Below are 27,385 nucleotides of genomic sequence, written 5' to 3' on the forward strand. Positions count from 1 at the left end.
TGCTTGAAATTATATCAAATATCTATTGGGGTTCTGAAATCCTTTTACTTTACCACAAAGAAACCTAAATTTAATTAACTACGTGAATAATCTTATGACAATTCGTCAAATTTCTTATTCATTTGTATACAGTGGATCAACTGTTTAATTATTGTATGTGTGTGTGTTAGAGATTTATTTTAGTTTTGACCAGAGGTGAAAATTAAAAAAAAAACAGTGACATAAAGTGCTAATGCGTTCCTTGATTGGCCTTGTTGCAGTTTCGTGTATTCAAGACCTATTCAATTATGACTAAATGAATGGATTAGACTACTATATCACAGGTCCTCTTTTCTTCAGTTTCATCTCTGGTGAAATTCACTGTATTTTGATATTGTTTGGCGATTTGTAGATTGGGTAATGCCATTAAAAACTGAATGCTTTTTGGAAGGGGTTCAACACCCTTTTACCTCCCTCGTTTATTAATTAAAAGCACACCTTTTGTGGCATCAGCTCTCCTTATTCTGGTTTGTTTGTTTTTGAATTTCGCGCAAAGCTACACGAGAGCTATCTGCGCTAGCCGTCCCGAGTCATCACCACACCACCCACCGCCAACTCTTGGGCTACTCTTTTACCAACGAATAGTGGAATTGACCGTCACATTATAACGCCCCCACGGCTGAAAAGGCGAGCATATTTGGTGCAACGGAGATGCGAACCTGCGACTCTCAGATTAACCCACTTGGCCATGCCGGGCCCCTTATTCTGGTTTTGATACCGTGCTAAAATATACTTCAGGTGACGAGCCTTTTTTCTCTGTCTTAAAAAGCGACACTTTCTATTTGTATTTTAATATGTCTCAAATTACTTTACTATGTATAATTGTATTCAAATATGAGAACTCTCATATGAAATCTACTTATTTTATTCTTGCTTATTTTACATGCATTTATCTTCAGACTTGCTTCAAATAACGTAGTTTTTCTTAATATGTAATACATTCACTTACCATTAACCATCTTCGATACCTTACTAAGCTTTTACAGGCGGTTTTCATTGTTTAGGTAGTGGAAACGTATTTGCCGATCGTTACTTAAAAGCTCGAACATCCCGGATAAGCCGAGAGTGGTTTTCACATTAGTTTCCTGGATGTACAAAAATAATCAACCAACTTGCCAATTTTAAACTATAGAAGAAAAAAATAAGCTAAACAATAATTTTAGTTTGGTTTTCATCATAGTACATGAAAACTTCAGATTGTAAAATAACTAATGTTGTGCACAATGATGTTGCAAAAATTGTGATAAATTCAATCATGATTCCTGTCTGTGTATTGATCACAATGTTAACGATTTTGTTTGTAAATTGAGCATACCAAATGTTGAATTCCATGAAAAATATTTTATTATATAGGGATTAACTTACTTGGTTTGTTCATTTTTATACAAGCTCTAGAAATTACCTTTAATTTCCTTCCCTTTCACAGCGGGTCAGTTTTTGCTTGTTTCTTTCTAATTTACCGCAAAACAGTTTGTTTTAGAATTAAGCACCAAGTTACGAAATGGGCTATCTGTGTTCTGCCCACCATGGGTATCGAAATCCGGTTTTAGCGGTGCGAGTCCGCAGACACACCTCTGGGTCATAGGGTGGGGGTGTAAAACTACACGAGGTCTATCTGTGCTAGTCGTCCCTAATTTAGCAATATAAGACTAGAGGGAAAGCAGTTAGCTAATAATCACCGCTTACTGCCAACTTTTGGGCTACTCAAATAGTAGTGAGATTTACCGTCGCTTATAACGCGCAACCCTCAGATTACGAGTCGAGCGTCCTTAACCATTTGGCCATGCTTGGCCCCAATGGGTCAGAGGTAAGATTATGAACTCTACACTGTAGACTGAGTTTAGATTAGACTAAAACAAATACACTCAATACTTTAATTCAAATAATTTTCTCTTTCACAATATTTTAATGCAGGAAATAACAATCAAAACCATGTTGTTTACTTTTGTAACAATAAACTTCAAAAATAATTATATTCACTACGATAAGTGTAAACAGTTATGTAAAAAGTATCTTTATTTTTCCTTTTAATATACATTTAGAATATCAATTAAAATTATTATCTGTACCTGCACACACAATATCACATATTATTATAAAATATAAACGGAAATCATCTATAGGACGATATGTATTTTTTTAGTATCTAAAGTGTTATCAAAACTATTGACAATCAAAACGAGATTCTTATTTAAAAGAAATATCAGATTTGTGTAATAAAGGATATAATGCATATACAACAGCGTTAAGGTCGGCCGAGACAATATCATTTATATAACGGATGGTGTGTGTGTTTTCTTATAGCAAAGCCACATCCGGCTATCCAGGGAATCGAACCTTTGGCTTTAACATTGTAAATCCGAAGACTTACTACTGTCCAAGCGAGAGACATAATGGATGGAAACAGGACTAAACAAATAACGTATACACTTAGAAAATGATTATCATAAGAACGGGTGTAATATAAGTTGTTATGCACCGTGAAGATATCAGTCCGCCTTAAACTTCTTGACTTGCCAGCACCGTGATATTATGTGAGAGACAATAAAGGGACATCATAACAGCGGTTTAGTTTTAATTTCTTTCAATTAATTTAAGTTCATTTTTATATGTAAGAAAGTAAGAAGGATTTTTGGTTTCTTGAATTTTGCGCAAAGCTACACGAGACCTATCTGCGCTAGCCGTCCCTAATTTAGCAGTGTAAGACTAGAGGGAAGGCAGCTAGTCATCACCACCCACCGCCAACTCTTGGGCTACTCTTTTACCAGCGAACAGTGGGATTGACCGTCACATTTTAACGCCCCCACGGTTGAAAGAGCGAGCACGTTTTACGCGACGGGGATTCGAATCCACAACCCTCAGATTATGAGTCGCACACCTTAACACGCTTGGCCATGCCGGGCCGGTAAGAAGGAATGAATATATTTATTTATACAAGTGTACCAACTAAAAAATCTATAACTTAGATTCATAATAACTGTAATTTCTGACAAGAGTTACAACCTGTATTCTATTTCGACTAACAGTTACTCCCTTTAGCAGTATATACAAGATTATATTTTACCTTTATCTCACAAGCTAATAATTTTCAGTGAAACTTTCTATAGGAATAATAAAATGGTTTGAAATTACTTAAAGTTAATATTGAATATTTCCATTAAAGATTGCAAGGTAAGCTTGATATCTCACCTATTTATAGAATTATGACAACCTCCCAGTTGATACAAGCGAAGACCTTAAAGATGGCTTAGTAAATATTTCTATCCAGAAACGTAATAACGTCTGTTTGTTGTGTTATATATGCTTTTGATCGGTATCAATTCTTTAAAATAGGCAATGAATCCTTTGTGGTAAAAATACACTTTCATCCTTCCAAATACCTCGGTGCGAATCCTACAATTTAAAAGAATTCTCATCTTTTATGAGAGATTTAATAAATAAACGATGTCAACTAATCGTAGGTGTCAATACCACCACTAAGTTCTCTGGGGGAAAACACAGAAAGTAAACACTTTCTATATTCACTCATACACACCACAACGTTTCACATCTGTGGTTTTTTTCAACAACTGACATCATAATTGTTTTTTTGATCCATTCCTGATTTATTTTACGTCTTCCAAAAATATACTAAATTTTTGGATAAAGAAAAAAGGATGTGGGAAAAAAGGATAATATTTTCAAATATTCATTATTATGTTCGCATTTGTCTTATGTTTGTTGAATATCCATCTTTAATTCCAAAGTGATAGACTAGAGGAAAGATAGACTCTACCAGCAAATAGTTAGATTGATCATCACATTATAACCTCCCAAAACATGTTAGGCAACGTATTCTGATCCAGTGACCCTCACCTCGCAATTCGAGCGCTTTAAGTGTGCAAAAGGTATTAATTTTTAGAAAAGCAATCCATGAATGTTCACAACTTTAATTATTTTTATCTTAATTCATTTCAATTTTTGGAAAATTGTTCCTTCTGAACTTTAGTACATGATTTTTAAATACAATTTTCTAATTAAGGAATGTTTACAACCACTATTTAGAGTGAACTGTTTCGTAAGGAGAAAGATATATGCACGACACTAACAGTGAACCAGACATAAATATTAACCGCCTGTAGTAGCAAGATAATATATGCACTCCACTCTATCTCTGTTTACATTAACAAGATTATTAATGAATATTTCAAAGTAAAATTGGTTGTTTGTCAAATGCTTATACAAGTATTCACTATATATATATATATATGTATGTATAATACCTGAAGCTAAAGTTGTTAGTAGTTCATCTGCAATAGTATACAATATCTAAATAATGCTAATCTACAATCGGTTTCAAACGTATTCTGGCACCGGTCGTTGTTCCTGGTCTTCAGTTGAAAATAAATTATCTAGAATGGTGAAACTCTTATCACTGTCACAGCTGCAAAACACCGATTGAACTACACGGTTCACGTAACAAGTTTCTCGCGATTAACAAAAGTCTTTATTGGTTTTATTACAAAAGTAAAACAACAACATCACAAAACGTTTAAAATAAACAAGTTTGTTACAAATTCTTTGACGTATGTCAAGCTAGTATAAACATCATACTTACTACGATAGTCCAAGATAATCAAATAACAAATTACCAAAATGTCAGAAACTCTAAAACAATGTGTACGGTTATATTTGGAGCAAGCATAGTGTGAAGAAATATTGTTAAGGAATTGGAAGTAAAACATGTATATAAGGAATCAGCTTTTACAGTGTAAGTCGAGAGGCTGAAATAATACGTATTACTTGTGCTTAAAAGCAAACACAAATTTACAGTTTTAACAAAAATTACTGAAAGCTTTTAGTTTCACAGTTTTACAATGATGTTAAGTTTACATCATAACAAGCCCAACTTTTCTGTAAAATGTAAGAGAGCAAATGTCCCCTTTGACTCTTTTCTGCGGGCGCCCATGTGTGAAGATTAAATATAGGTTTAGTAACATCAACACACAAATACTCTCAAGAGTTTCTTACACGTTCTTATTTAATGGTTTGCTAATATATGGTCCATATTTAATTAACAATTGCATTATCTATTTAACAAAATGACCATTTGCTACAATAAAGAATTATACCTATAGTAACATTCAGTTACAGGTTTCATAAATTGCACTGACCAAAACAAACTGTAGGTTTAAAGAAGATATATATATAAATTTCGTTCAGGCAAATTATCTAAGATTTTAACGGAGCGTTGCATTTTTGTGATATATTGTTAATTATTTCCCAGCTTTCTCATGAACAGATTTTGAAATTATCTTATTAGTAGAATGACGTTGTCTGATCATGAAATAAGTCGTTGCTTTTTCTTCTCAGTTATTCTACTGTTACGTATTACGAAATAGTAGATCTTGTGTTTATACCAAATATGCAACAGGTGGAGGTCGGGTAGAAAATACGTTTAGACTTGCGCGAGACATTCACGAATCATTATTGTTGCAGAGTAGCTAGTTATCTTTATATAATCAATGTCCAGCGATTTACTACATGTACATATTTATTGAGCCTATTCGTTTATATCAATATGTCATAAACACACAGTAAAGAATATATAGATTTTAAACAAAACATCACTTCAAGAATTTAATGTCTTTTGAATAAGAAACTTCATTTGTACTAAATATATAGCTTACGAATTTATCAGGACTACCAATCCAATTTTACACTGAGAATCCATTACTAAAAAAACTAAAACATGTGTCATTAAAAACAATTTCAACAGTCGCGCAGAATACATCGCCACAATACCTAATCAAAATTATAGGCTGAATATATTAACTCTATTGTATACATAAATTTGCCTTTGTTAATGTTTTACAGGACTAATAAAAATTATATAGAAATCATAGACAGATATATTCCTAAATTTCGTAAAATGTGTTCTTGTGTTAAAGGTTCAACGATGACTTTTGGAGTCAAATTTCTATTTTTTGGAACACACGTTATTCTTCTGTTGCTTTGGGCCGAGATAGACACAACAGTAGGCTATCCTTTCAGACATAACTACCCTAGCAGCTATAAGTCATACCCACAATTTTCGGATGAAAGAGCTCCGTCTGAAGACGTGCTTCATTCTCTCTACTTAAGCCCAAATGATTCATTTCTTGATTTTTTCTCTACCAAAGTAGAAGAACCTTCTCATTACTATGGTCTTCTTCTTGATGTTGGGAAATTTCCTATTTCCGGAATTGATGCTGACATAGATGCACGGAAAAGTATAGTTCCGAAAATGTTATTCCAACTAGATGATGTTTTATCTAACGATAATGCTATTGGTGATACTAATCATGATCTACAAAGCTATAAACATGAGGATAACGAAGGTTTCAAGATGCTGTTTCGAGACGAAATGGGAACAAACGTTTCCAAACGCGGAGATCGCCCGTCCCTGTCAATCGTCAGCCCTCTGGATGTGCTAAGTCAGCGCCTACTCCTCGAAATGGTTCAGCGAAGAATGAAACAGAGTCAGCATCAGATCCAAGCCAACGCCGAATTTCTGAGAAACCTTGGCAAGAGAGACATAACACATCAACCTTCCAATATTCGTGGCCTCCAGTAACCAGATAAGGTTTGTTTTAATAACTAATTCACTTTAAATTTAATTTACATCCAAATGTTATTCCATATGACTGGATATATAACTCATGCTTAACAATATTATTTTGTCACTTCTTATTATGCTGCAATAAAAGTGTACGTTATGCACTCGATGCAACTGAATATTTGAAACATTATTGCAATAACACTTAAAAATATATTTGTTATCTATTCTTAGGCCCAAATAGTTAATCTAACGCTTATTTGAAGTACCTCAGGTATTTTGTTTTATCTACACTTTAATGTTAGTAATTATTTTATACAAACGTTGTTGTTTTTCTTCAGACAAAAGAAATTAATAGACATTTACCTACATAACTTAAAAATTTAGGTTTATACAAAATTTATGTTGATACGTACCAATACATAACCCAGTATTGTTGCCATGGTCTTATGTTTCAGCTGCTTATGTGCTACCTTCTTTAGAGAAGTTCAAAAATCGAATTCCTGTGTTTACTACTACTAAAAAAAAAGTTCTTCTTCGGGCTTCCTGGTAGACGGTAACAGATTAGCAGCCAAAACATACAATATTATCTAGTGAGTAATTATTAACAAGTTATAATAGTTTGACTGTTCGTAGTTAAGCACAAAGCTACAAAAAAGCCTGTCTGTGCTCTTCCCACCACAGTTATCGGAACCAGGTGTCTAGCGTCCGCAGATATACCGTTGTGCCACTGGGGGTCGTCGAGTAATAATAGTAATGAAATGTTAATAATTATACTTAAATGATTGTGTAGACTACTAACTATGAGAGCAGTTGATATCTTATTGTTGCAACCTTACCGTAAATAAAGAACCCACCAGGCTAAATACAACTGGTCCAGCATGGCCATGAGGTTAGGGCGCTCGACTCGTAATCTGAGGGTCGCAGGTTAGAATCTCGGTCACACCGAACATGCTCGCCCTTTCAGCCGTGGTGGCGTCAATCCCACTATTCGTTGGTAAAAGAGTAGCCTAAGAGTTGGCAGTGGGTGGTGATGTCTAGCTGCCTTCCCTCTAGTCTTACACTGCTGAATTAGGGACGGGTAACGCAGATAGCCCTCGTGTAGCTTTGCACGAAATTCTAAACAGACAATCAATTCAATTAGTTTAAAACAACTTGTTTTATTACAGCTATAGTAGTCTGAATCAGAGTTAGGCTTTTCTGTTTGTGCAAATGCACCAAAATTATTCTAACTGACCTTCCTTATCTCATGCTCAATCTACTGTCAGCACCCTCACCTATTTATTTGCCACTACATTAACTAATACGTGGACACATTTGAGGTAAATATATACACATAGCAACTTCTAAAAATTATTGCTACTCATCATTGTTCAAGTAAAGTAACACTTTCAAACCATCCAAAGATTTAGCGCTCAAATCAGTTTAGTCTTCTGTAACTTACCAACTAATCTCTTTAACCTCTGGAAATGAAATGAAACAGTTCATAGATATCAGAGAGTGCTTAAACAAGCAATTTTTCTAAATCAAACATGTTTATATGCTCCCCAAACAGTTGTCTATTCCACCATCACTTAAATCTATTTATATCGTATTTTATGCAAAATTTACTGTTTGCATATTGCTCTGTTACAAGAAATGGTCGTCTAGTTTATTTCAATGTTGTAATTCACCAATAACTTATGAGAGTCAGATGGTAAGATACTTATAGTCGTTTCTATATTTTTTTTTTTTTTTTTTTATTTCTAAATTACTTACTATTTGACAAACTCATAGCTTCGTTAATTCCCTTCCTTTGTTTGTTGTTTGGTTGGTTGGGGCTAATCTGTGTTTAATATCTCCTTCTATTATCCAGTTTTACCTACTCTTAACTTTGTCTGTTACGTAAGCCTGTTAGTAATTTGTTTACTAGGTTAAATTTTAATCCAAATTATGTATTATCTTATGATTAACACACAAAGTGATACATGTGCTGTAAATAATGTTTATCTAGCTTTTCCTTGATACTTCTTCAAACACATTTTATCGCCAGGTGAATCATCCCGAATTTAAACAATATTTGTTTTTCAGTTGTATTTTGTTTTGTATTTTTCACTGTCTTATATTTTGACATTAAACTATAACAATATATATTTTGTACTGACTAATCTAGTGTATGGATTTTATAAAGTTAAATTTGTATTTCTTCATTTTAGGCTTTCCTTTGATATTTTGACAAGGTGTGAAGATTTTTCCAGGATATGTTACTAAAAAAGAATGTAAAACGGAATACGTTATGTAAAAAACTGTGTGAGGAATAGTTGTAACTGCATCCCTTAAATTATTTTGTTTATTTTGTTCTTCGCTTTACTGTATATATACATATATGTGTGTGTTTATTATAATTCTGTATACATAAATAATATAGACCAGAAGATCTAACAGTCCGTTGTAACGATCCAAATAGAGATTAACTATGTATTAGAGAAGACCAGCAAGAAATAAAGCAGAATGAGTAAAGCATTGCTTATTTACATTACTTACTAATAGATAAATACATTAAAAATAACTGAACAAAAAGAGAATGACAATTAAGATATCATCTAAAATACATGTATAAACTTCTAGCATTGAAGATAAAATAGCTACGTTCAATATACTTATCTAAAAATTTGGTATGATAAACCAAAATTAATTGTTGCTAGTACAATTATGGTACTAGCGATTAATATTTTTGCAGGGAAAGCATGGTATTCAAGGTATAAAAAATCAGCATATTTTTCGTTTTAAGTTTTTGTATTACTAAACATTCAACACAATGAGCTTGCTAAAAAAATGATAGTGGATAAATCGAGTCAAGATCACGGTAACAAATAAAATACAGTAAACAAGTAAATATTCATTTGGTGTATCATTTGTATAGCAAGTAATTACTTCGTGACAGCCTCCGATGGATCAGAGGAACATTTGAGAATATAATCCTAAATTCGGGATTCGATTAATTTAAAATTTAATATACATCATTAACTCCTTATAATTGCAACCTAAAATGTTATGGTACCTCATTAACTTCTCATAATTATAACTTAAAATGTTATGGTACATTATTAACTTTTCATAGTTGTAACTCAAAATGCTATGATACATTATTAACTTTTCATAGCTATAAATCAAAATGTTATATAACATCATTAACTTTTTATAGTTGTAAGTCAAAATGAAATATAACATTATTTACTTTTCATAATTGTAACTCAAGATGTTATATAACACTATTAACTTTTCATAATTGCAACCCAAAATGTTGTAGTCATTATTTGCACTATGTTGTGTTAATAGCTTCTCAGAGTGGTGCACCTAAAATTGTCCGCTTCATTATAAACCACTCATAGTTTTAATTTAATATGTTATATTTCAGCATTAACTTTTCATAGTTGTAATTAAAAATTTTATATTACATTATTACACTTTACTTTCAGCTTATCGAATAATGATGCCCTTTTTTTCCTAATAATATATTATGTAATTTATTTGTTGCAAGTTTGACCTCAAGCTACACAGTAATATTGAAAACAACGGAGTGATATTGAGTTTCAAGTAATACATGTACATATTTATATGTTGTTTAAAAAAACATTATGTGCTTATATTTTAATTATCCTCAAAAGTATAATTGTTTCTCCAAAGTTTCGTTTTGTTTCAAACAAACTACACAAAGAGCTATTTGCATCTAGTCATCCATAATTTACATTTGATAGGTTACTCTTACCTTGAACAACACTTTGGTAACACTTGTCTGACAAAATATAACACAGCTTCAACGTGCGTTTTTACAGAAACAGGTCGCAGACTGGAACCCTTAATTTCACAATTTGAGTACGCTAAAAACTTGGCTAAACACATTCCTGCTTCAAACGTTCCCAAGAAGGTACCTCAATATTAACTGTTTTCTATACATATTCACAGAAGATACAAATATGAAAAAAACATTTGTAATTATTTTTCATAATTTTACAATTACTTTCTTCACTTAATTTGTAAAGAAATAAAGTCGCAGGAAAGTTGTAACTAGATTCCTTTCATAGTCTTATAAGGCAATTATTCTGACAATTATTACTAATTTACAAAAGCAATCTTTTTATTGTACAGTATTTTAGTGTTTATCATCAACTTTGTAATTATTTGAAGGAGTTTATGTAACACTGTCACAAGAAGAAGAGCCTCCGATTGATTTCTAAAACACTATATTTCTCAAATCAGATTTGAGAGTATAATAGAAGCTTCTTTATTTACTTCACATATATTTATATTGTACAAAATTACAGATTATTAATGAAAACGTTTCGTGCACATTTTTTATCTGCACCGTCATTAATACCGAGATACAAAAAAATAACCTTGTACTTCCATATAAATTTACAATTATCATTTAAAGTGCTTTCAATAAACTCAAAAAAGAACTAATAACATTAAATTGTACAGTATAACCCACGAGTCCATACCAGCATCATTTTTGTGTGAATCTTATACAACAAACTTAGGTTGAATTAAAATCATTGTCTTTCACGAAGGAGACATTCAAATAAAAACATTTCAACTTAATCGAGTCATTTAAATTTAAAGCCATTTTAATAGCCAATTTCAATGTGATAGTAGTTTGATAAAAAAAATGTCAATGACGTTGCAGCTTTGAATCAATTATTCTACTGCCTAAAACAGAACTAAACATTGTAGTAGCACTAATGTTCATAACGATACTCCATAATGGTGTAACAATAACTAAATATCTTTATCACCGGTCTTAAAATATTTTGAGATATTGTAATTCTTGGAAATAAAATTTCGATAAATAAGAAAACAAATATTATAAAGTAAAAAAAATCACCACGTTCTTCGTAATTAGTTTTGAGTGTACAGTTTTCATAGTTCGTTTTTTTTATTATAAATAACAATACAAAGTTTCTGCACATCACCTATCGTTATTCATTCGTGAAATAGACAATAAGTCAGTTTCAAGACGTGCTTCTTTGTGAAAATAACATTTGAACAACGATAGTTCACAATAATAAGTGATTAAAATATTTATTTAAACTCTAAACAAAATTTAGAACGTAAATGATCAACATTACAGTTCAAAGTATTTATGAAACAGATTTCTCAAAGAATGTCGGATGAAATTAAAAAGTAAATTTTACATCTATAATCTCATAACAACATTGGTGTCTTTTGTCTCTCCTTTCAGCTTGTACTTTTCTATTTGATGAAAACAAATATCACTCAAAGTATGCAGATACGAAGAGACTAAACAAACATTGTAAAGGAAAAAAAATTCAAATAAACTTATGCGACGTTATATAGATGGGAAAATTTGTATGAAAATCTTGAATAAATATATGACATGAGGTATTAAATTCTTAAAGTGATTGGCTGTCATCATACAAAATTATCAGTTGGCGCGAAGTTCATTCAGAAAACTATCCGACTTCTTTTACACTAAAAATAAAATATCTATTCACCTTCAAACTAGAACTTTACTTTTGTCGTTCGTATCGTAAAACACCTATTTGTTTACAGCTTGAACTTGTTTATGTAATCATTGATACAACGGAGTAGCTAACGTTTTCTAATTCACAACGTTATTTTCTGTCATCGATGAAGGAAAGCAGCTACCACTTGTTAAGACACAGAACATCTTACTACTATTGTAAATGTAGAACAAATACTCTTTGTTGAAAATACAAACCTCAGATGGATAACGAAAAAAAGAAAACACCTTGTTCACATTTAGATAGATTTAATTTACATCTGTAGTTAAGTTATTTTCAAATTATCGTATTTAAAATTACTGTTGCTTTCAAAAGTATGTATGGAAATAACGCATGTAATCTTTTTCTTGATTTACCGAAATTCGTCACAGAAAGTTCAAAGTCCTGGCAAAAACCTGTCTAAATATTAGAAATTCAATCACTCAAAAAAACCACAAAATTGGCTTGGCCAAGCGGGCTAAGGCGTGGGACTCGCCCTTTTCAGCTGTGGGGGCGTTATAATGTGTCGATCAATCCCACTATTCGTTGGTAAATGAGTAGCCCAAGAGTTAGCGGTGGGTGGTGATAACTAGCTGCCTTCTCTCAAGTCTTACGCTACTAAATTAGGGACGGCTAGCACACATTGACCTCGAGTAGCTTTGTGCAAAATTAAAAAAAAAAAAAAAAATGTTAATAGGTGTTTTGCTCGTGTTGAATGTACACAATCCACTAAAGTTATAATTTTGTCTCCTAATATAAAAGAAACTGACTGAAAGTATAACAAAATAACACTTTATAAAATTTTTATGATAATTTACAAAGAGACGGCAAGAAACAATATTAAAGAAAAAAGGGTAAAAATTTCAAATGTTTTGAAGTACCTCACATATTCATAAAATGAAATATGGAAAACAGTTATAACAAAATAAATCCATTATTTCGTTTCAAGGTGTTGTTAGAGTGAAGCTAAAGTTAATATATATGTTAGACGGAGTTGTGTCCATTATAAACACATACACATTATTGCATGTAAAGTACGATGGTAAATTGTTGTATAATAAATATATTAACTTTTTTTACACAAATGATTTATTATGCAATTTTAATAAGATTTTCACATTCACAGTCTTTTTTCCGTTTCTACAAACTGCGATAAAAATAGATCATCCGTAGTTTTGACCTAATGGCACAGAAGCTTGTATATTTATAATGCGCATTTCTCAGTTTTATTATTTATCATGGTTTTCATAACACTAATAATAATTTCCCCTGACAGTAGTGTCCTTAAATAACCTTTGCATTTTAATCAATATTGTAATACCACATGTTATTTTTCATTAAAGAAAATACCTGAGAATCACTCAGTCGTCTACCAGCCATCCATGATGTTTGCTGCTTATAATGCAGCAAAGTGCATCAAATTGAAAACCTGCAATAGTTACTTTCAACTATCTGATATAAAAACCCTAATTAATTAGACCCTAATAGATATTCATTCTATAGCTCTAAGCTCCGCTAACCATAACTGGAAATTTGTTACTCTTCAGCACGTCATGGTCAGTCACCATCATACCCTTGATAACCTGTATGTTCGACCAGCAACTTGCACAGTAATTTTAAACAAGATCATAATATACATTTTACAGTTCTTGTTGAGACAATTCCATCAAGCCCAAAATTTCTATGATGGTCATACAAGTAAACTAAATGAGTTCTTGAGTGCAAGTGCTTGGAAAGCAAGATTTCTTTAATTAAGAGATGATGTACAAAATTAATTTATTTCCACGATAGTTCCGTCGATCAGCAGTAAGTTAACTAACCAGCGATGGGATAGTGATTCGAACTCGCAACCCTCACCATCTGGTTGATATCTTGTTGTATCTCAGCACAACTGATAGTACCATTATTATTCTAGTGTCATTCATTAATAAATAGATACATAGACGCCTCGAGTTAAAATATTCTTATATTCACGGAAACATGGGGCACATGGCCTTGCGTTCGACAGGTCGCGGGTATAGGGCGAACCAAGGAAACGTCGTTATTGTATCCTTCATGGAGGCACTTAGCCCCACTTTTCTCCTGTGAACACAGAAATAATTTGACATCCCACCCACAGGGAATCTATAACCATTCCTATCCTCTTGTGCCGCAGTGAACTGGCAAATGTGAAAAGGGTAAATTACTTACTGAGTAAAGACATCAGACGTTTGACATCATATAATTCATCATACAAATACAGATATCTATTTTTTGATATATATTGCGCGTCCTTGGTTGAGCATCCTTGGTTTCTCGAAAAATAACTAATAGCAAAAAAATATGTTAAAAAGGTAGTTTTAATCATGTGACATAACCCGCTTAACAAGTTAAAACAAGAAATCCATGAACACTTCTTATCTTCCAACTCAACATTAAGTTAGTTTATGGTATTACCGAACAATATAAATCCAAGTAATTATAAAACACCATCAAACCATTCTCTAATTCCATTCCATTAAACATTCTCTTTAGACTCATTTAACCTACCGCTCACTTCTTGTTAAATCTCTCTTTTCAACTTAATCTAAGTGGAAGTATTATGTCCCTGGATATTATGTTTATTATTTCATTATTTTTCGAATTTACGTTTATTATTTTCTGTGTTTATATTTCTAAATCCACATTTAGTGTTATTAATTACCTTCTTTTCTATTTTCTTGTTTATTGCAATAACGTACGTAATAAGTTGAACAATGTTTTATTAGTAATTTTGTCACTGTACTCCACGTCAAACGTATATAATTAGAACCTTCGCATTTATCCCCAGTCGCACAGCGATATGTCAGCGGATTCACAACGCTAGAAACCGGGTTTCGAAACCCGTTGTGGACAGCATAGATAACCCATTGTGTAGCTTTGTGCTAAATTCTAAACAGTTAACAATTGTATTTTCTTACATTTCAACGGTTCTTGCTGAGTCTAATTCCACTTAGGTTAACCTGAAGATGACCTGAGAAGGTCGAAACGTTGTTCTCTGCTTCATTTTAATAAAAGTTTTAATACCTGTGCCAGCCGTCTTGAGATATATTTTTACTTCAAGTGGGTTTCTCGTCACAATGAATCTATCCGAAAAGTTGCGCAAAATAAAACCATAAACAGCTTTCATTTTGACATGCCAGATTCTTGTTTACTATCTTTAATCCAAGTTTTTCTTTCCACTTTTTCACAGAACAACATTCATTCGAGGATAAAAAACTTGGACTGTTTTCTAACCACATCTTTTCGAAACAGAATATTATAATATTACTCCTAAGTTTGTTAATTTTGAACTCATGTTTATGTGTCTTTCTGATTATGCATGTTATAAAGTACGATTCTATGATAGCGAAATAAATAATTTTCAAGGGCACATGATTACAATAACTTTCTTATAATAACTGCAATTAATTTTTAAACTAAATGAAAGAATCGAAGAAAAATTTTAGTTTCAAATATAAAAAAAATCAACTCTTTTTAAAAACTTAGCTTCAGAGTAAGAATGATTGCAGTTTACTTATACTTCAATAATATATGGCAAAGTGTGACATTGAAGTAAGTTATCATTATCAGAATGTCAAATTTTAAGCTTCATATTCAGATTGAAGAAACCTTGCTCATTAAAAAAAAACAAGGAACTGAAACTGTAAATTAACTCAAACAAGTTGCTCACAAAAATACGGAAGGGTTAAGGTACTCTATTTGAGTTAATCCTGTCATTTACACTTTTGTTTTGAATTTCGTGCACAGCTACTCGAGGACTATCTGCACTAGCCGACCCTAATTTAGTAGTGTAAGACTAGAGGGAAGGCAGCTGGTTATCACCACCCACCGCCAACTCTTGGTCTACTCATTTACCAATGAATAATGGAATTGAGCGTCATATTATAACGCCCCGACGGCTGTTTTGTTTTGTAAGTCTAATATGTCTGGAATAAGAATAATCTAAATTCTTCTCGGTTTTGTATAAACAAAATCGGAAGTCTGAATAACCATTGGAAAATAATTAATACAAATAGAAATTTCAAATAAATGTTGGAAAATCATACAAAAAGAAATTTGTACAATTCTTAAGTGAGTAAAAGCCCCTAAACTAATTAATAGTATTTACTTTCTGGATCCAAAAATAAATAATTTGTTATTTAAAAATTCATTATTTAACAAACACCAGAATATTTAAAACTAAAAAATGAGCAAGAAGACAAAGTAGAGTAATATACAAACCTAAATTAATGAAAATAGATATTGAAGAAATAGTTTCTTCAAAAAGTGTGTTATGCACTGAACATTAATTTCATCTACAATACAAAAGCATTGGCGAAAACAAAAACAATACATACAGAGGTGGTAAAACTGTTTGAACAAACGACCGATAAGTAAAAAGATAGAAGCGTGTTATCACCTTTAACATTTTAAGACAACACAAGTGATTTCAACAATGTTTTTTGATATTTCTTTAAATACATTTGTTCTTTTAGAGTACGTGTATAAGAAGTGGTTTGAAATAAGGTAATTATTTAAAAGTTTTTTTTTCTAGTTGATGTAGATTTCGGGATATCAAATTCAATGTCTTAATATACCAAAAATATATTTTATTATTTGATATTCTATGGAATTAGCTGCATTAATCAATCACTGACTTTTAAAATTGGTTATTGTACATTCCGGTACAAATCTATTCTTTATTTTTTTAAAGATCAATTCCGTGTTTTGGAAAGAAAAGAAAGGTTTAAAGTATTGAATCTCAAAGGTTGGACCTCATCATAAAACTCAAACATTTCACAAAACTGAAGATAAGGGAGAAAAAGCAGATGTGCAAACGTTTTTTTATATTCTAAGTGTTTGCATTTAAATATCAGGTTTTAGAATGTTTGAGTTGTTAAAACTGGTGCCTACCAGTCATCCCAGACTAGGGTAGAAAATCTTGAAATATTTTAAAGCTATAAAATGTGTTAAATTTCACTATGTATTGCTTGAAACTCCAGTTTCAGAGTTTATTATCATAACATTATCAGTATAAATTCAATTGGTTCTTTAACATGGATTACCTAGTGAACAAGGGAAGAAGCAAACGTATGATGACTGGAAACTATTTTGTTTTCTCTAATATTCCAATCCGAAACTATGCAAAGATATGCGAATGGGAAAACTAAAACAGAAACAATCAGTTAACAGACTGATCTAGAAAAATTTTGTCCCATTATGTATTTTAGGTACTACTGAAAATAGCACTAGAATAGTTAATTTTGTTAACATATTTTAACCTGTTATAAAAATCACCCAGAAACTATTAGATTATAGTAACTTTCGTAATTAATGAAGTAATCAATCAAGATTGTAAATGTTCAAAATTTAGAGATTATCTTCATATAAAAATTACAATTTGAGGTGTGAAATTGAAAGAGTTTAGCACAAAAAAAAATAGTTATTTTTACAAAACAATACCTCCAAAGTGTTAAAAAACATATTTGAATGTGGAGAAGAAACAAGAAAACTAAGTCAATCTAATATAATTCTTAATAAGAGTGTGCACATCAACTGTAAAAAAATGGAGCTCATGTACCCTTTCTGTCCTGTATATTAGGCGTCTATTAAAGAAGTGAATGATTTTCATTGTTTCTGTTCTCCGGAGAATTAGTGGCAAGCCTCCGAATTTAGATCTCTAAAGTTTGTGATTCGACAGAAAACAGAACGAAAATTTCCCATCATGTAAGTTTGCACTATGAAACCCACCAATAATAATGTTTATTTTGTTTTGACTTCTATTTCATACTGTACTAGCAAAACATTACTAATTATGTTTTATTGAATTACCGGATTAAAGGATATTAGTGTTTTAACATATTAATACTTAGTATTTGTGTGTGTGTGTCCTAACGCTCCACCTACACTTTTATGTTTCAAAACAATAAAGAACCATATTACTATATACGTTCTTATTTTCAGTTCGCTGTACAACTTCTGTTGAATTAATACTGAGAGAAAACAATGTTAAATCATTGTTAAAATGTAAATAAATTTAGACCTACTGATCTAGACCTTCGAAATTTATTCAATAAACTATTAAAATATTACTGTGGTATTATGCGATGTAAGTGTAAATGATTGTTATATTTCTATGCCTCTATGATTGGATCGAATCCAACGACGGTCACTACACATGAAATACAGGGGAAAGATGTAAATATTAAGCATCTGTAGAACATGGCGTCCTCTATCGCATATAAATACTGCCACTGGATTGTCCATAACTATAAAAACATTAATGAAGTACAGCAAATACAAAAAAGCATTTAGGAATCAATAAAATTCATAACATTAGTATTCAGATTCATTTTTAAATAATTTATTCTATTACTTGATGTCGTTGATAAGTATGTAGTTAAATAAACAGCCTGGTTTTTAGTTATGCGACAGCTATGAAACCTATAGGCATGTTGTTTACGAAATCCTTTTTACAGCTCTGAATAAAATAAATGATGCAAACAAATGTATTTACTTTCAAATGCAAAAATCCTGGTCTCTAATTAAACGTAACTGTTTTTATATGATACTTCAAAGCTGCATATGTTATTTATTTGTGAAATGATGATTAAAAATAAATGAAAACAATTACAAACAGTGTACACAAATTTTAATAGTTGTAGATGACGTCAAACAGACAACTAATGATGTTAAGTATATAAGACATGAGCCTTGCAACATACACGTAAACGTGATCTAACATTTGTTAACTGTTTTAAGCTACTTGTGTAAGAAAGCGTATTATACTACCTTGTTACCCAAATATTGTCGAAACATAAAGCATGCTTTCTACATTAAATGTCAAAGTGCGTAAAAGACGTTGAGAGTTAATTTACTAAACATTTTAAGTTAATTTTAGGAAGATGTCAGTCAGTGATTCCCAGTTAAGTAACAATGAGTCGATTCTTTACAAACAAAATAAAATGTTAGTCATATTGAAGACGAAGTTTGTTACCACAATTCCATCACATCATCAATTGAAGAAACATTCGAAAGTGCTCTTTATTTGGACAGTAAGCTTCAATACATATACTTTTCTGCAACTGACAATGTAGTGAACAAAAATACAGTTATGTTGCTTTATATTTTCTCTGAATTTTAAATAGAAGCTAACTTCTTAATAATGTTTCTTTTCTCATTAGCAAAACTACAGAGAGTAAAAGCACAGATTCTCACAACTTATTTGTTAATAGACTGTTCATTGTATTATGGTCATTCAGTCACAAGATTGATACATGTTAAATTATCCATGTGTTAAACAATATACAGGAGATACAGATAAAACACAGTTAATATTTCAAATAGATTTTTTCACAAATTTTGAAGGCCAAAATATATACAGTTTTCGAAATGAAAAAAACAACTACATATAAATTAGCCTAAACCATACACAACTCAATTACCTCAAGAACGTAATAGTTTCCGATACTATGATATAATAATTATATTGATGTAATACTCTGTGACTGATTGTTATACAACCAATAGAGAGTATATTATCAACTAACATACAATATAAGCATAACCGTCAATACTGCTTCCTCAAAATGTGTGTTGAAGAAGGCACGAAATTGGTGTTGTTAATAACAAACCCAGACAAGAAGAAATTCTAAACAAACATCTTAAGATATGTTCCCGTAAGACAAGAAATGTTCTTGAAAAGATCTTGTCAATAACAAGGATTTACGTACAGGTGCTTAAATCAACTTGAGGACAAATAAGAAACAATTTGGCACAGTTTAGCCAAAATATACATAATGAATATGTATATAGAAACATTTGATCTGAAGAAGCAACGAAAAAAAAGGCTTAAACAGATAGTAAAAATAAAATAGTAGGATAAACAGATCTTACAGAGTGAATTGATTACGAGTGATTCTCAAGTGTTAGCTATTTAGCAATTAACATCGGTAGCATATTCCAAAAAGAACCATTACCAAAGTACAACAGCTTCAAAAAAAGTACGAGAATAAATCTATGCAGCTCTTCAAATGATGATAGATGACTTATTAGAAATTGATGGCACACTGACAATACATACATACAATACTCTACAATATTATGTCAATGTAGCTAATAGGCCAAAATTTAGTAGCATAGTGATCCTAAGTATTTTATAAATAAGGAAAAATCCTATCAGAAGAGGAACCAGGTAACTGAAAACCAGTATTTCTAAATCTTGGCCTGCCAAAAGTTCAGACCTAAACATCATTGAAAGAATTGGACCTAAATGGATAAAGAGGAAGTTAAGTGCCATGTAAGCAGCCTGCAAAACTGTATGATACGGTACAAAGAGCATTAGTTTTTTATTGTAGTTCAACTTATTGCCAGTTAGTATATGAAATGGAACTTTCTCTTACAATACAGTACGTTTCTCTAATGTTTCCAGCTTGATTTGTTTTTCCGTTACTATGCATAGAGTTATTTCTATTTTCCTCAGTACAAACTAAATATTTCAATTTTTTTTTAAAAGATTATCTTCTGTGAATGAATTGTCACGTGCAGAGTTTATAAGGAATGCATGGCTTTGTGTACACTTACAGAGAGTATTAGTTTCAATGCATTTTATACTCTTCATATTTGTTATTATTGTGTAATTTCATTACAGCATTTTTCACAAAAAGTCGTTTCAGTTAGAGCCCCGTAACAGCTTCATATTTGCTAATATATTCTCATAATGGGAAGAACCGATTTATAAACGAAAATACATACTTTAGATGCATATGAGGATTTCTCTTATTTACAAATGAACATTTAAAACTTTTATATGATCACACTAGAAAATTTTATAAATTATTGCGATATCCTTTGATAGATTGTTTAGGCAGAGTATTCATGATGAATCTTTGTAGAATGGATGACAACTGCCTGTTGTGGAGACACAAGTGTAGAGGACGACGTTTCGAAAGTTTTCCGCCTTTCGTCTTTATTACGATATTATTTATGACACAGATATATTTTTTTATATTTATGAAACAGTATATCTATGACGAGGAATGTTCGCTCTTTTTTATTAGTCATGCACATTATATCCACATTATCCGTCAAAACGTTATTATTTTTGTTGAAAGACTCAACAATAGGGCCCGGCATGACCAGGTGATTAGAGCGCTCGACTCATGATCTGAGAGTCGCGTGTTCCAATCCCCGTTGCACCAAACATGCTCGCCCTTTCAGCCGTGGGGCGTTATCATGTAACAGTCAATCCCTCTATTCGTTGGTAAAATAGTAGCTTAATAGTTAGCGGTGGGTGTTCTGTCACGTGTGGGTGGGGTGTATTGTTGATGTGGCGGATTTACTAGCTTATATACATTAATATCGATGTTTGGTTAAGTTAAATTTATAATTAGAACTGTGCACAACTAATACCAGTATAGCGAAATTGCCGTGGGTTCACTAAATTGTAGAAGTTTCTCTAGTGTAAGAACCAATAATGTACGTCTAAATATAAACACTAGTGTATCGTTTATATTGTTGTGCAGGCTGGAATTTCTATAAACTCTCCCCTCACAACTATAAATGTAACTCTTTCTACTCCAAAGTAAACTAAACTTTCAAAGTGATTTTAACGCAGCTTTCGTATATCTGTACAAATGGCAGGTTTAAAAAGAAAAAGGCATAACAATTTTAAGATCACACAGCAATTCCGTTATTATATCAAAAGGCTTTGATTACAGTTACCGCCATATAATTGTGGCTAATATAAGTTTATCTTGTTATCAACTGATTGCAGCGCAAAAACGAAATATTTGAAATGAATTAATCCTAAGAGTGACGGTTAAACATGTGAGTAAATACAATTATAACAGTAATTTAAAAAGTTGTCTAGCAAAACACAGACCAGTAGTATAAGAAATGGAAATAGTGGTATAATGAAAAGATATTAATAAAAATGCTCGTTTCAATTTGTTTATATTCATATGAATACATAAAATGTTAAATGATAATAACTACAAAAATATTACTATACGAAAATGTGTTTCATTTTTTCGAAGAATATTTTATTTAGAATACATGTTTTACATGTCTGTCTCACATCAAAACAAACAGAATTTACACAAGTAGCGTAGAGATATTTACAAAACAAAGTTCACAAGCTGTCATAAAACTCATGTTTTGGTCAAATATTGGTACAGTATAAAGGGATTCCTTTACCAGATGTTGCCCTGGATAATGGTAGAGGGAAAACGCTTGGTTTCAGGGCTTCATAAGACCTGTCTGGACGGCACTGCTGTTATGAAAATATCCACATAGTTCATAATCGTATTTGAAAGTTGTAACCATTCTATTCCGTTAAAATACAAATTAATTTGAAGGATATGATGTTAAGATTTATGGATTAAACAATCGAAGTAACTAATCTGTAAAACGTTAGGATAATGATGTTACATAGCAACCACAACCAGTTTGAGACCTCTGAAAATGCGTAAGTGCGATAAATGTATAACTCTTATTTAAAAAAAAAATCATAATAGCATGCCTGTATTTTTGTGGAAATTATTGTTCTCGGATCCATTTATATTTAAGAATTACACAACGCAAAGCACAAATTATTTCATCTTTAATTAGAAACCACGTAGTAAACATGGTGTGCTTCTCTCCAGTGCAGTATTCCTTGTAAGACGTTATATAAACAGCAATTCTATTAGGTTTTAAAAATCCAAATGATGAAAAAAATTAAAATGTGAAACACCTATACAATCAGAATCCCATTTAAGAAAAACATGTATGTACGCACTAAGTGTTCTTATGAAATATTATTCTGTTCTGTTAATTGCTTTTGTATTATTACAAGAAAACTATAATCATAAAAAATTAGCAAGTGCTGTATCTGCTTTTCAAGTAATATGTCAAAATACAAAAACAGCCAAATTTCTCTGGCTAATTACTACCACACGCTAGTGGATAATCGAAAAACAAAGAATTTCCAACCTATTCTAGTTAATTACTCACTAAACTTAGTACAGTATAGTTTTTTTTTTTTTTTGCTTAACTGTTTATTTGTTTATGGAATTAAGTGCAATGCATCAAAATGAGATATGTGTGTTCTGCCCACTAAACAATCTTTCTAGCGGTATGAATCTGCAGACATACCACTGTGGTAGTAGAGATCTTATTTAAATAAACATCAAGGTCAATCAGTCTAAGGCAGTAGTATATGGAATAACTGCGACCGTTCAGTTCATTATTGTGTGGACATTTAATAGTTGTTTTACACTCCGATAGTTTCACAAATTACTCTTCTGCCATCTATCGGAGTATTTCATCATAACTGTAACAATATTAGAAATACTAATAGTGATATATATCACTATTTCGAAGCAACAGTTTCGGTGTGTATGTTTTCTTACAGCAAATCCACATTGGGCTATTTGCTGAGTTCACGTAGGGGAATCGAACCCCGATTTTAGAGTTGTAATTCGAAGACTTATCGCTGTACTAGCAGAGGACAGCAACAGTTGTATTCACAACTGAATCATACGTATAATGGTCTAACGAAAGCAAACTTCTTAATCGCAACTTTGAAATGTTTAGTTATATTAGTTGTGGTGATGTTCTGCTCTCATAAACCAAAATAAAAGCTATAGCATTGAAAAGTAAAGTTTGATTTCCCACGGTGGACAGAGCACATTGTGTAGGCTTACACTAAAATCATCAGCAGGGCAAAATAACCAAGTCATGGTCTCAGGTAGCTCAACGATAAGACTAAACACATATACCTGTGAAGAGCAGAACATAGGATAGCCTCTTTTATGGCATTTGGCTTGATAAAAATAATAATAATGCAATTATGGAGTTGTTAAAAGGTATCTTAAAAATAAGAGAATTGATTTACGGAATGGTCGGATCAATAACCCGATATCAATTTGATTGAAAAGTAAGGGTTGTGTTAAATTGATTAACGAAAGATCGCAAGCCAAAAACGAAACAGACACTTTTTGAAGTACTCAAAGAAGAATGGTAGTCAATCATCTGCACAAACTACTGAAACCGTGCTTCGTCAATGTAAAGCAGTACTGAAATTCAAGGGAATGCCGACTAAATATTAAATTGTAAAACTGATTTCTGTTATTTTAAGTTTACATTTTACGTTCGATTATTGCAAAGAAACTTGAATACTCATTTTGTAGACCATTTGGAACAAAAAGATCTAAGAAACTACATCAGGTACACAAGATTTTTTTTGTGAGAATATATAGCTAAAATATTGAAAGTTGAGGTATTTACGAAAGTTAGTATTAAAATTAGGATTTTAGATCATATTTGAACGGATTTCGTCGAGACTTTCTAAAAACATAGTTTTAGATATCTTTTCTGTTATCAAATAAAGCATACAGCAAATCAATAACATTTTAAAGAAGGACACTTTTGTTTTCTCTATACTATTTACATTTAAGCCGTACATCCTAAAGCAATTGACTTGAAGTGACGTATTTAAGATTCAAATAATCGTAACATCGACTTCAAATTATTTACTAAGTACCATTTAATAGATGTAACAACGCATGATGGCACAGGAAATGTACAACTGCAATTTAGTTTAGCTGACGCAGTGTTCTTACATTTAATAACATGATGCATAATATATACTTCTGATACACTAGCCTGCTAACCTCGATGCTATCTCATCTTCTACACTTTTTTATTATTATTAGCTCACATACATTAGAGACTATTTTTGTTTGTTCTATTTCTCTTTCAACCATCCAGAAATTCTCAGCCAAACACTTTATTTCCCACAGTGTTTTATAAGCTTTTAGAATAATACATTATGGTTGTTAGTAGCCATTCACCAATGTTATTTATTCTATTTTCTGGGAAACTTCATTGACGAACTATATCGTAATAAGTTAAATGTTACTGAATAATCTTGGCGAATGAAACAAACTGTTATAATATTTAAAACTAAAAACCTAGTTCTCACACATTCTTGCATCCTCTTCAGTCTTACCCTTATCTCATGGATAACGGTATCTAGTCTAGTTACTCTTGTGTCAATACTTAAGGCAGTTTGTTCTACTTACTGTAGTTTTGTAACCGCAACGGAACATCACAACATGAAAAAGAAACCGAAGCGCTCTACCACACTAAAAACTTATAAAAATAGAATTTTCAACAGTCATGGTTTTATTTAGAAGTAAATTTGTCACTTTTTAGCAGCCTTAACAAATATTTTTTTATCTCATATTTTATCTAATGATCATATTTTGCCCGATATCTTATGATTCTGTTCAATATCTGAACAATCTAAAAAAAGAATAAAGGTACATTCCTAATAATAATAATCTGAGCCCATGGAAACGAATCAAAATATATATTTAAATTAGTTAAACCGACAAACCCATTATATCTAATATCTATAATAAACACTTCACAAAGCTGCAGATATTTGCTTATTTTCTTTCTATTGTCTCGTCAGCTATGGATTTGAGATGAAAAGTGTTTGAAAATAATATATTAGATTTAACTTTTCTCGTCAACATGAATTAGAACAGTAATTTTTTAGCTGTGTAAGTTCGAAAATACTATATAAAACTATCAAAATAATATTATTACATGTTAAGACGTTGTGAAAAGCACATATTTATTTACCTTAGTGATAACAAGTTTACCTGCCTGCTGATGTAAAAATTATCCTCTCGTTTATCACGGCATCCTCGGTTCAGAGTTCGAATTCCGGATGTTCCAGGTTCTTCTAAACGATATTCATGAATTGTGTCGTACGGAGTAGCGTAAGGATGCCCTTCATCATCTCCTGGTAACAAAACTGATGAAATGCAGTTTTCAGAGGTATTTACAAATAAAGATTGATTTAGAAGCTTTCATAATTAACATCAGCGGTTGATGGACTGCAAAAGAACACCAATCCTAACTCGCAAGCGACCGTAACCTGGTTTGACTTCACTATTCACGTTTTATTTCAAATTCAACTTCGACAAAATTATACATTTCACTAGCGTTCATACCTGAAGCACCTAAGTAGACATAACCAACACTACAGAATCAGAATTTAAATACCCAACATATTAAACAATAGAAAAGACCTCAGTTTTCTTTATGTTTCTTAAAATGGCATTTATGGTATTAACTGCGAAGCAATGTTTATTTGCTTCTAGAAAATTATCTTCAAAAGATGCTCTTATTGAAGCATATCGTATCTAATCCATCGTCAAAATAAAAATAATTGTGATGTTGGTAAAGGAATTATTTTACACTCTATTGATCGTTCCCTTCGAAACAGGGAATCACTTTTCGGTATCTAGCCATTATTTCTTGACATAATAATGTCATTGAAGGCTATTCAATGCTCTTATTGAAGCATATCGTATCTAATCCATCGTCAAAATAAAAATAATTGTGATGTGGGTAAAGGAATTATTTTACACTCTATTGATCGTTCCCTTCGAAACAGCATTCACATTTTTTCGTCATCATTTATTGCATTGCATTATGTGATATAATTTATGTTATGAAATAAACCAGTGGCATACTCCTAGTGATGACAGCTAATATTTCTTAAAAGGATTAGTGTTTTGAAAACGTAACAAAATATTTTGGAGTGCTTTTTCAAATAGATTATGCTCAACTAGTTTTGTTTGTTTGTTTTTTTGGAATTTCGCACAAAGCTACCCGAGGGCTATCTGTGCTAGCCGTCCCTAATTTAGCAGTGTAAGACTAGAGGGAAGGCAGCTAGTTAGCACCACCCACCGCCAACTGTTGGGCTACTCTTTTACCAACAAAAAGTGGGATTGAAGTCACACTATAACGCCCCCACGGCTGGGAGGGCGAGCATGTTTGGCGCGACGCGGGAGCGAACCCGCGACCCTCGGATTATGAGTCGCACGCCTTACGCGCTAGACCATGCCAGGCCCATTATATTACGTAATTTTCTAAAACTTCCAAGAAGTAAAAATAAAACAAACAAATTATAATAACTACCATGTCACCTGTAGTAGTTGACTTGTAAAGAAAACTTTACGAACCTTTGTCATAATGAGTAAAATGTTCTTAATTTATTACTTTTTTTCTTAAACGTTAGCAATAGTTAGAGAAAGATGAAAGTATCGTGAACCATAAACAATAATATGGAGCTGAATATCATGTTTCACACTAATGGACATGGAGCTGAATATCATGTTTCGCACTTATGGACATGGAGCTGAATATCATGTTCAGAGTAATGGACACTTGTATATATGGGAAGTTATAAAAGTAAGTAAAG

At 31.8% G+C, this 27,385-nt stretch overlaps 2 protein-coding genes across 11 annotated transcripts in view; one reads left to right on the forward strand and one right to left on the reverse strand.

Annotated features, from left to right (window-relative positions):
• LOC143252839 (uncharacterized) overlaps window positions 1-9,106 on the forward strand; it is a 29,959-nt gene extending 20,853 nt beyond the window's left edge. The window contains exons 2-3 of the mRNA XM_076505602.1: window positions 5,970-6,643; window positions 8,812-9,106. Of these exons, the coding sequence (XP_076361717.1) occupies window positions 5,978-6,634 (657 nt within the window). The 5' untranslated portion in view covers window positions 5,970-5,977 and the 3' untranslated portion in view covers window positions 6,635-6,643; window positions 8,812-9,106. The remainder of the gene's footprint in view (window positions 1-5,969; window positions 6,644-8,811) is intronic.
• A 13,041-nt stretch (window positions 9,107-22,147) lies between these two features.
• Window positions 22,148-27,385, reverse strand: part of LOC143252838 (cell adhesion molecule Dscam1-like) — a 240,897-nt gene continuing 235,659 nt past the window's right edge. For 6 of the 10 annotated variants that reach the window (XM_076505600.1, XM_076505598.1, XM_076505599.1 and 3 more), the window contains 2 exons: window positions 25,776-25,930; window positions 22,148-22,393 (listed from right to left, as the gene is read on the reverse strand). In XM_076505600.1, coding sequence (XP_076361715.1) covers window positions 22,283-22,393; window positions 25,776-25,930 — 266 coding nt within the window. In that variant the 3' untranslated portion in view covers window positions 22,148-22,282. Of the gene's footprint in view, window positions 22,394-25,755; window positions 25,931-27,385 lie in introns of all 10 variants that reach the window. The other 4 variants (XM_076505593.1, XM_076505595.1, XM_076505596.1 and 1 more) reach the window with 4 other exon arrangements.

This window comes from Tachypleus tridentatus, chromosome 6 (genome assembly GCF_004210375.1).
Source record: "Tachypleus tridentatus isolate NWPU-2018 chromosome 6, ASM421037v1, whole genome shotgun sequence".
Lineage (NCBI taxonomy): Eukaryota > Metazoa > Arthropoda > Merostomata > Xiphosura > Limulidae > Tachypleus > Tachypleus tridentatus.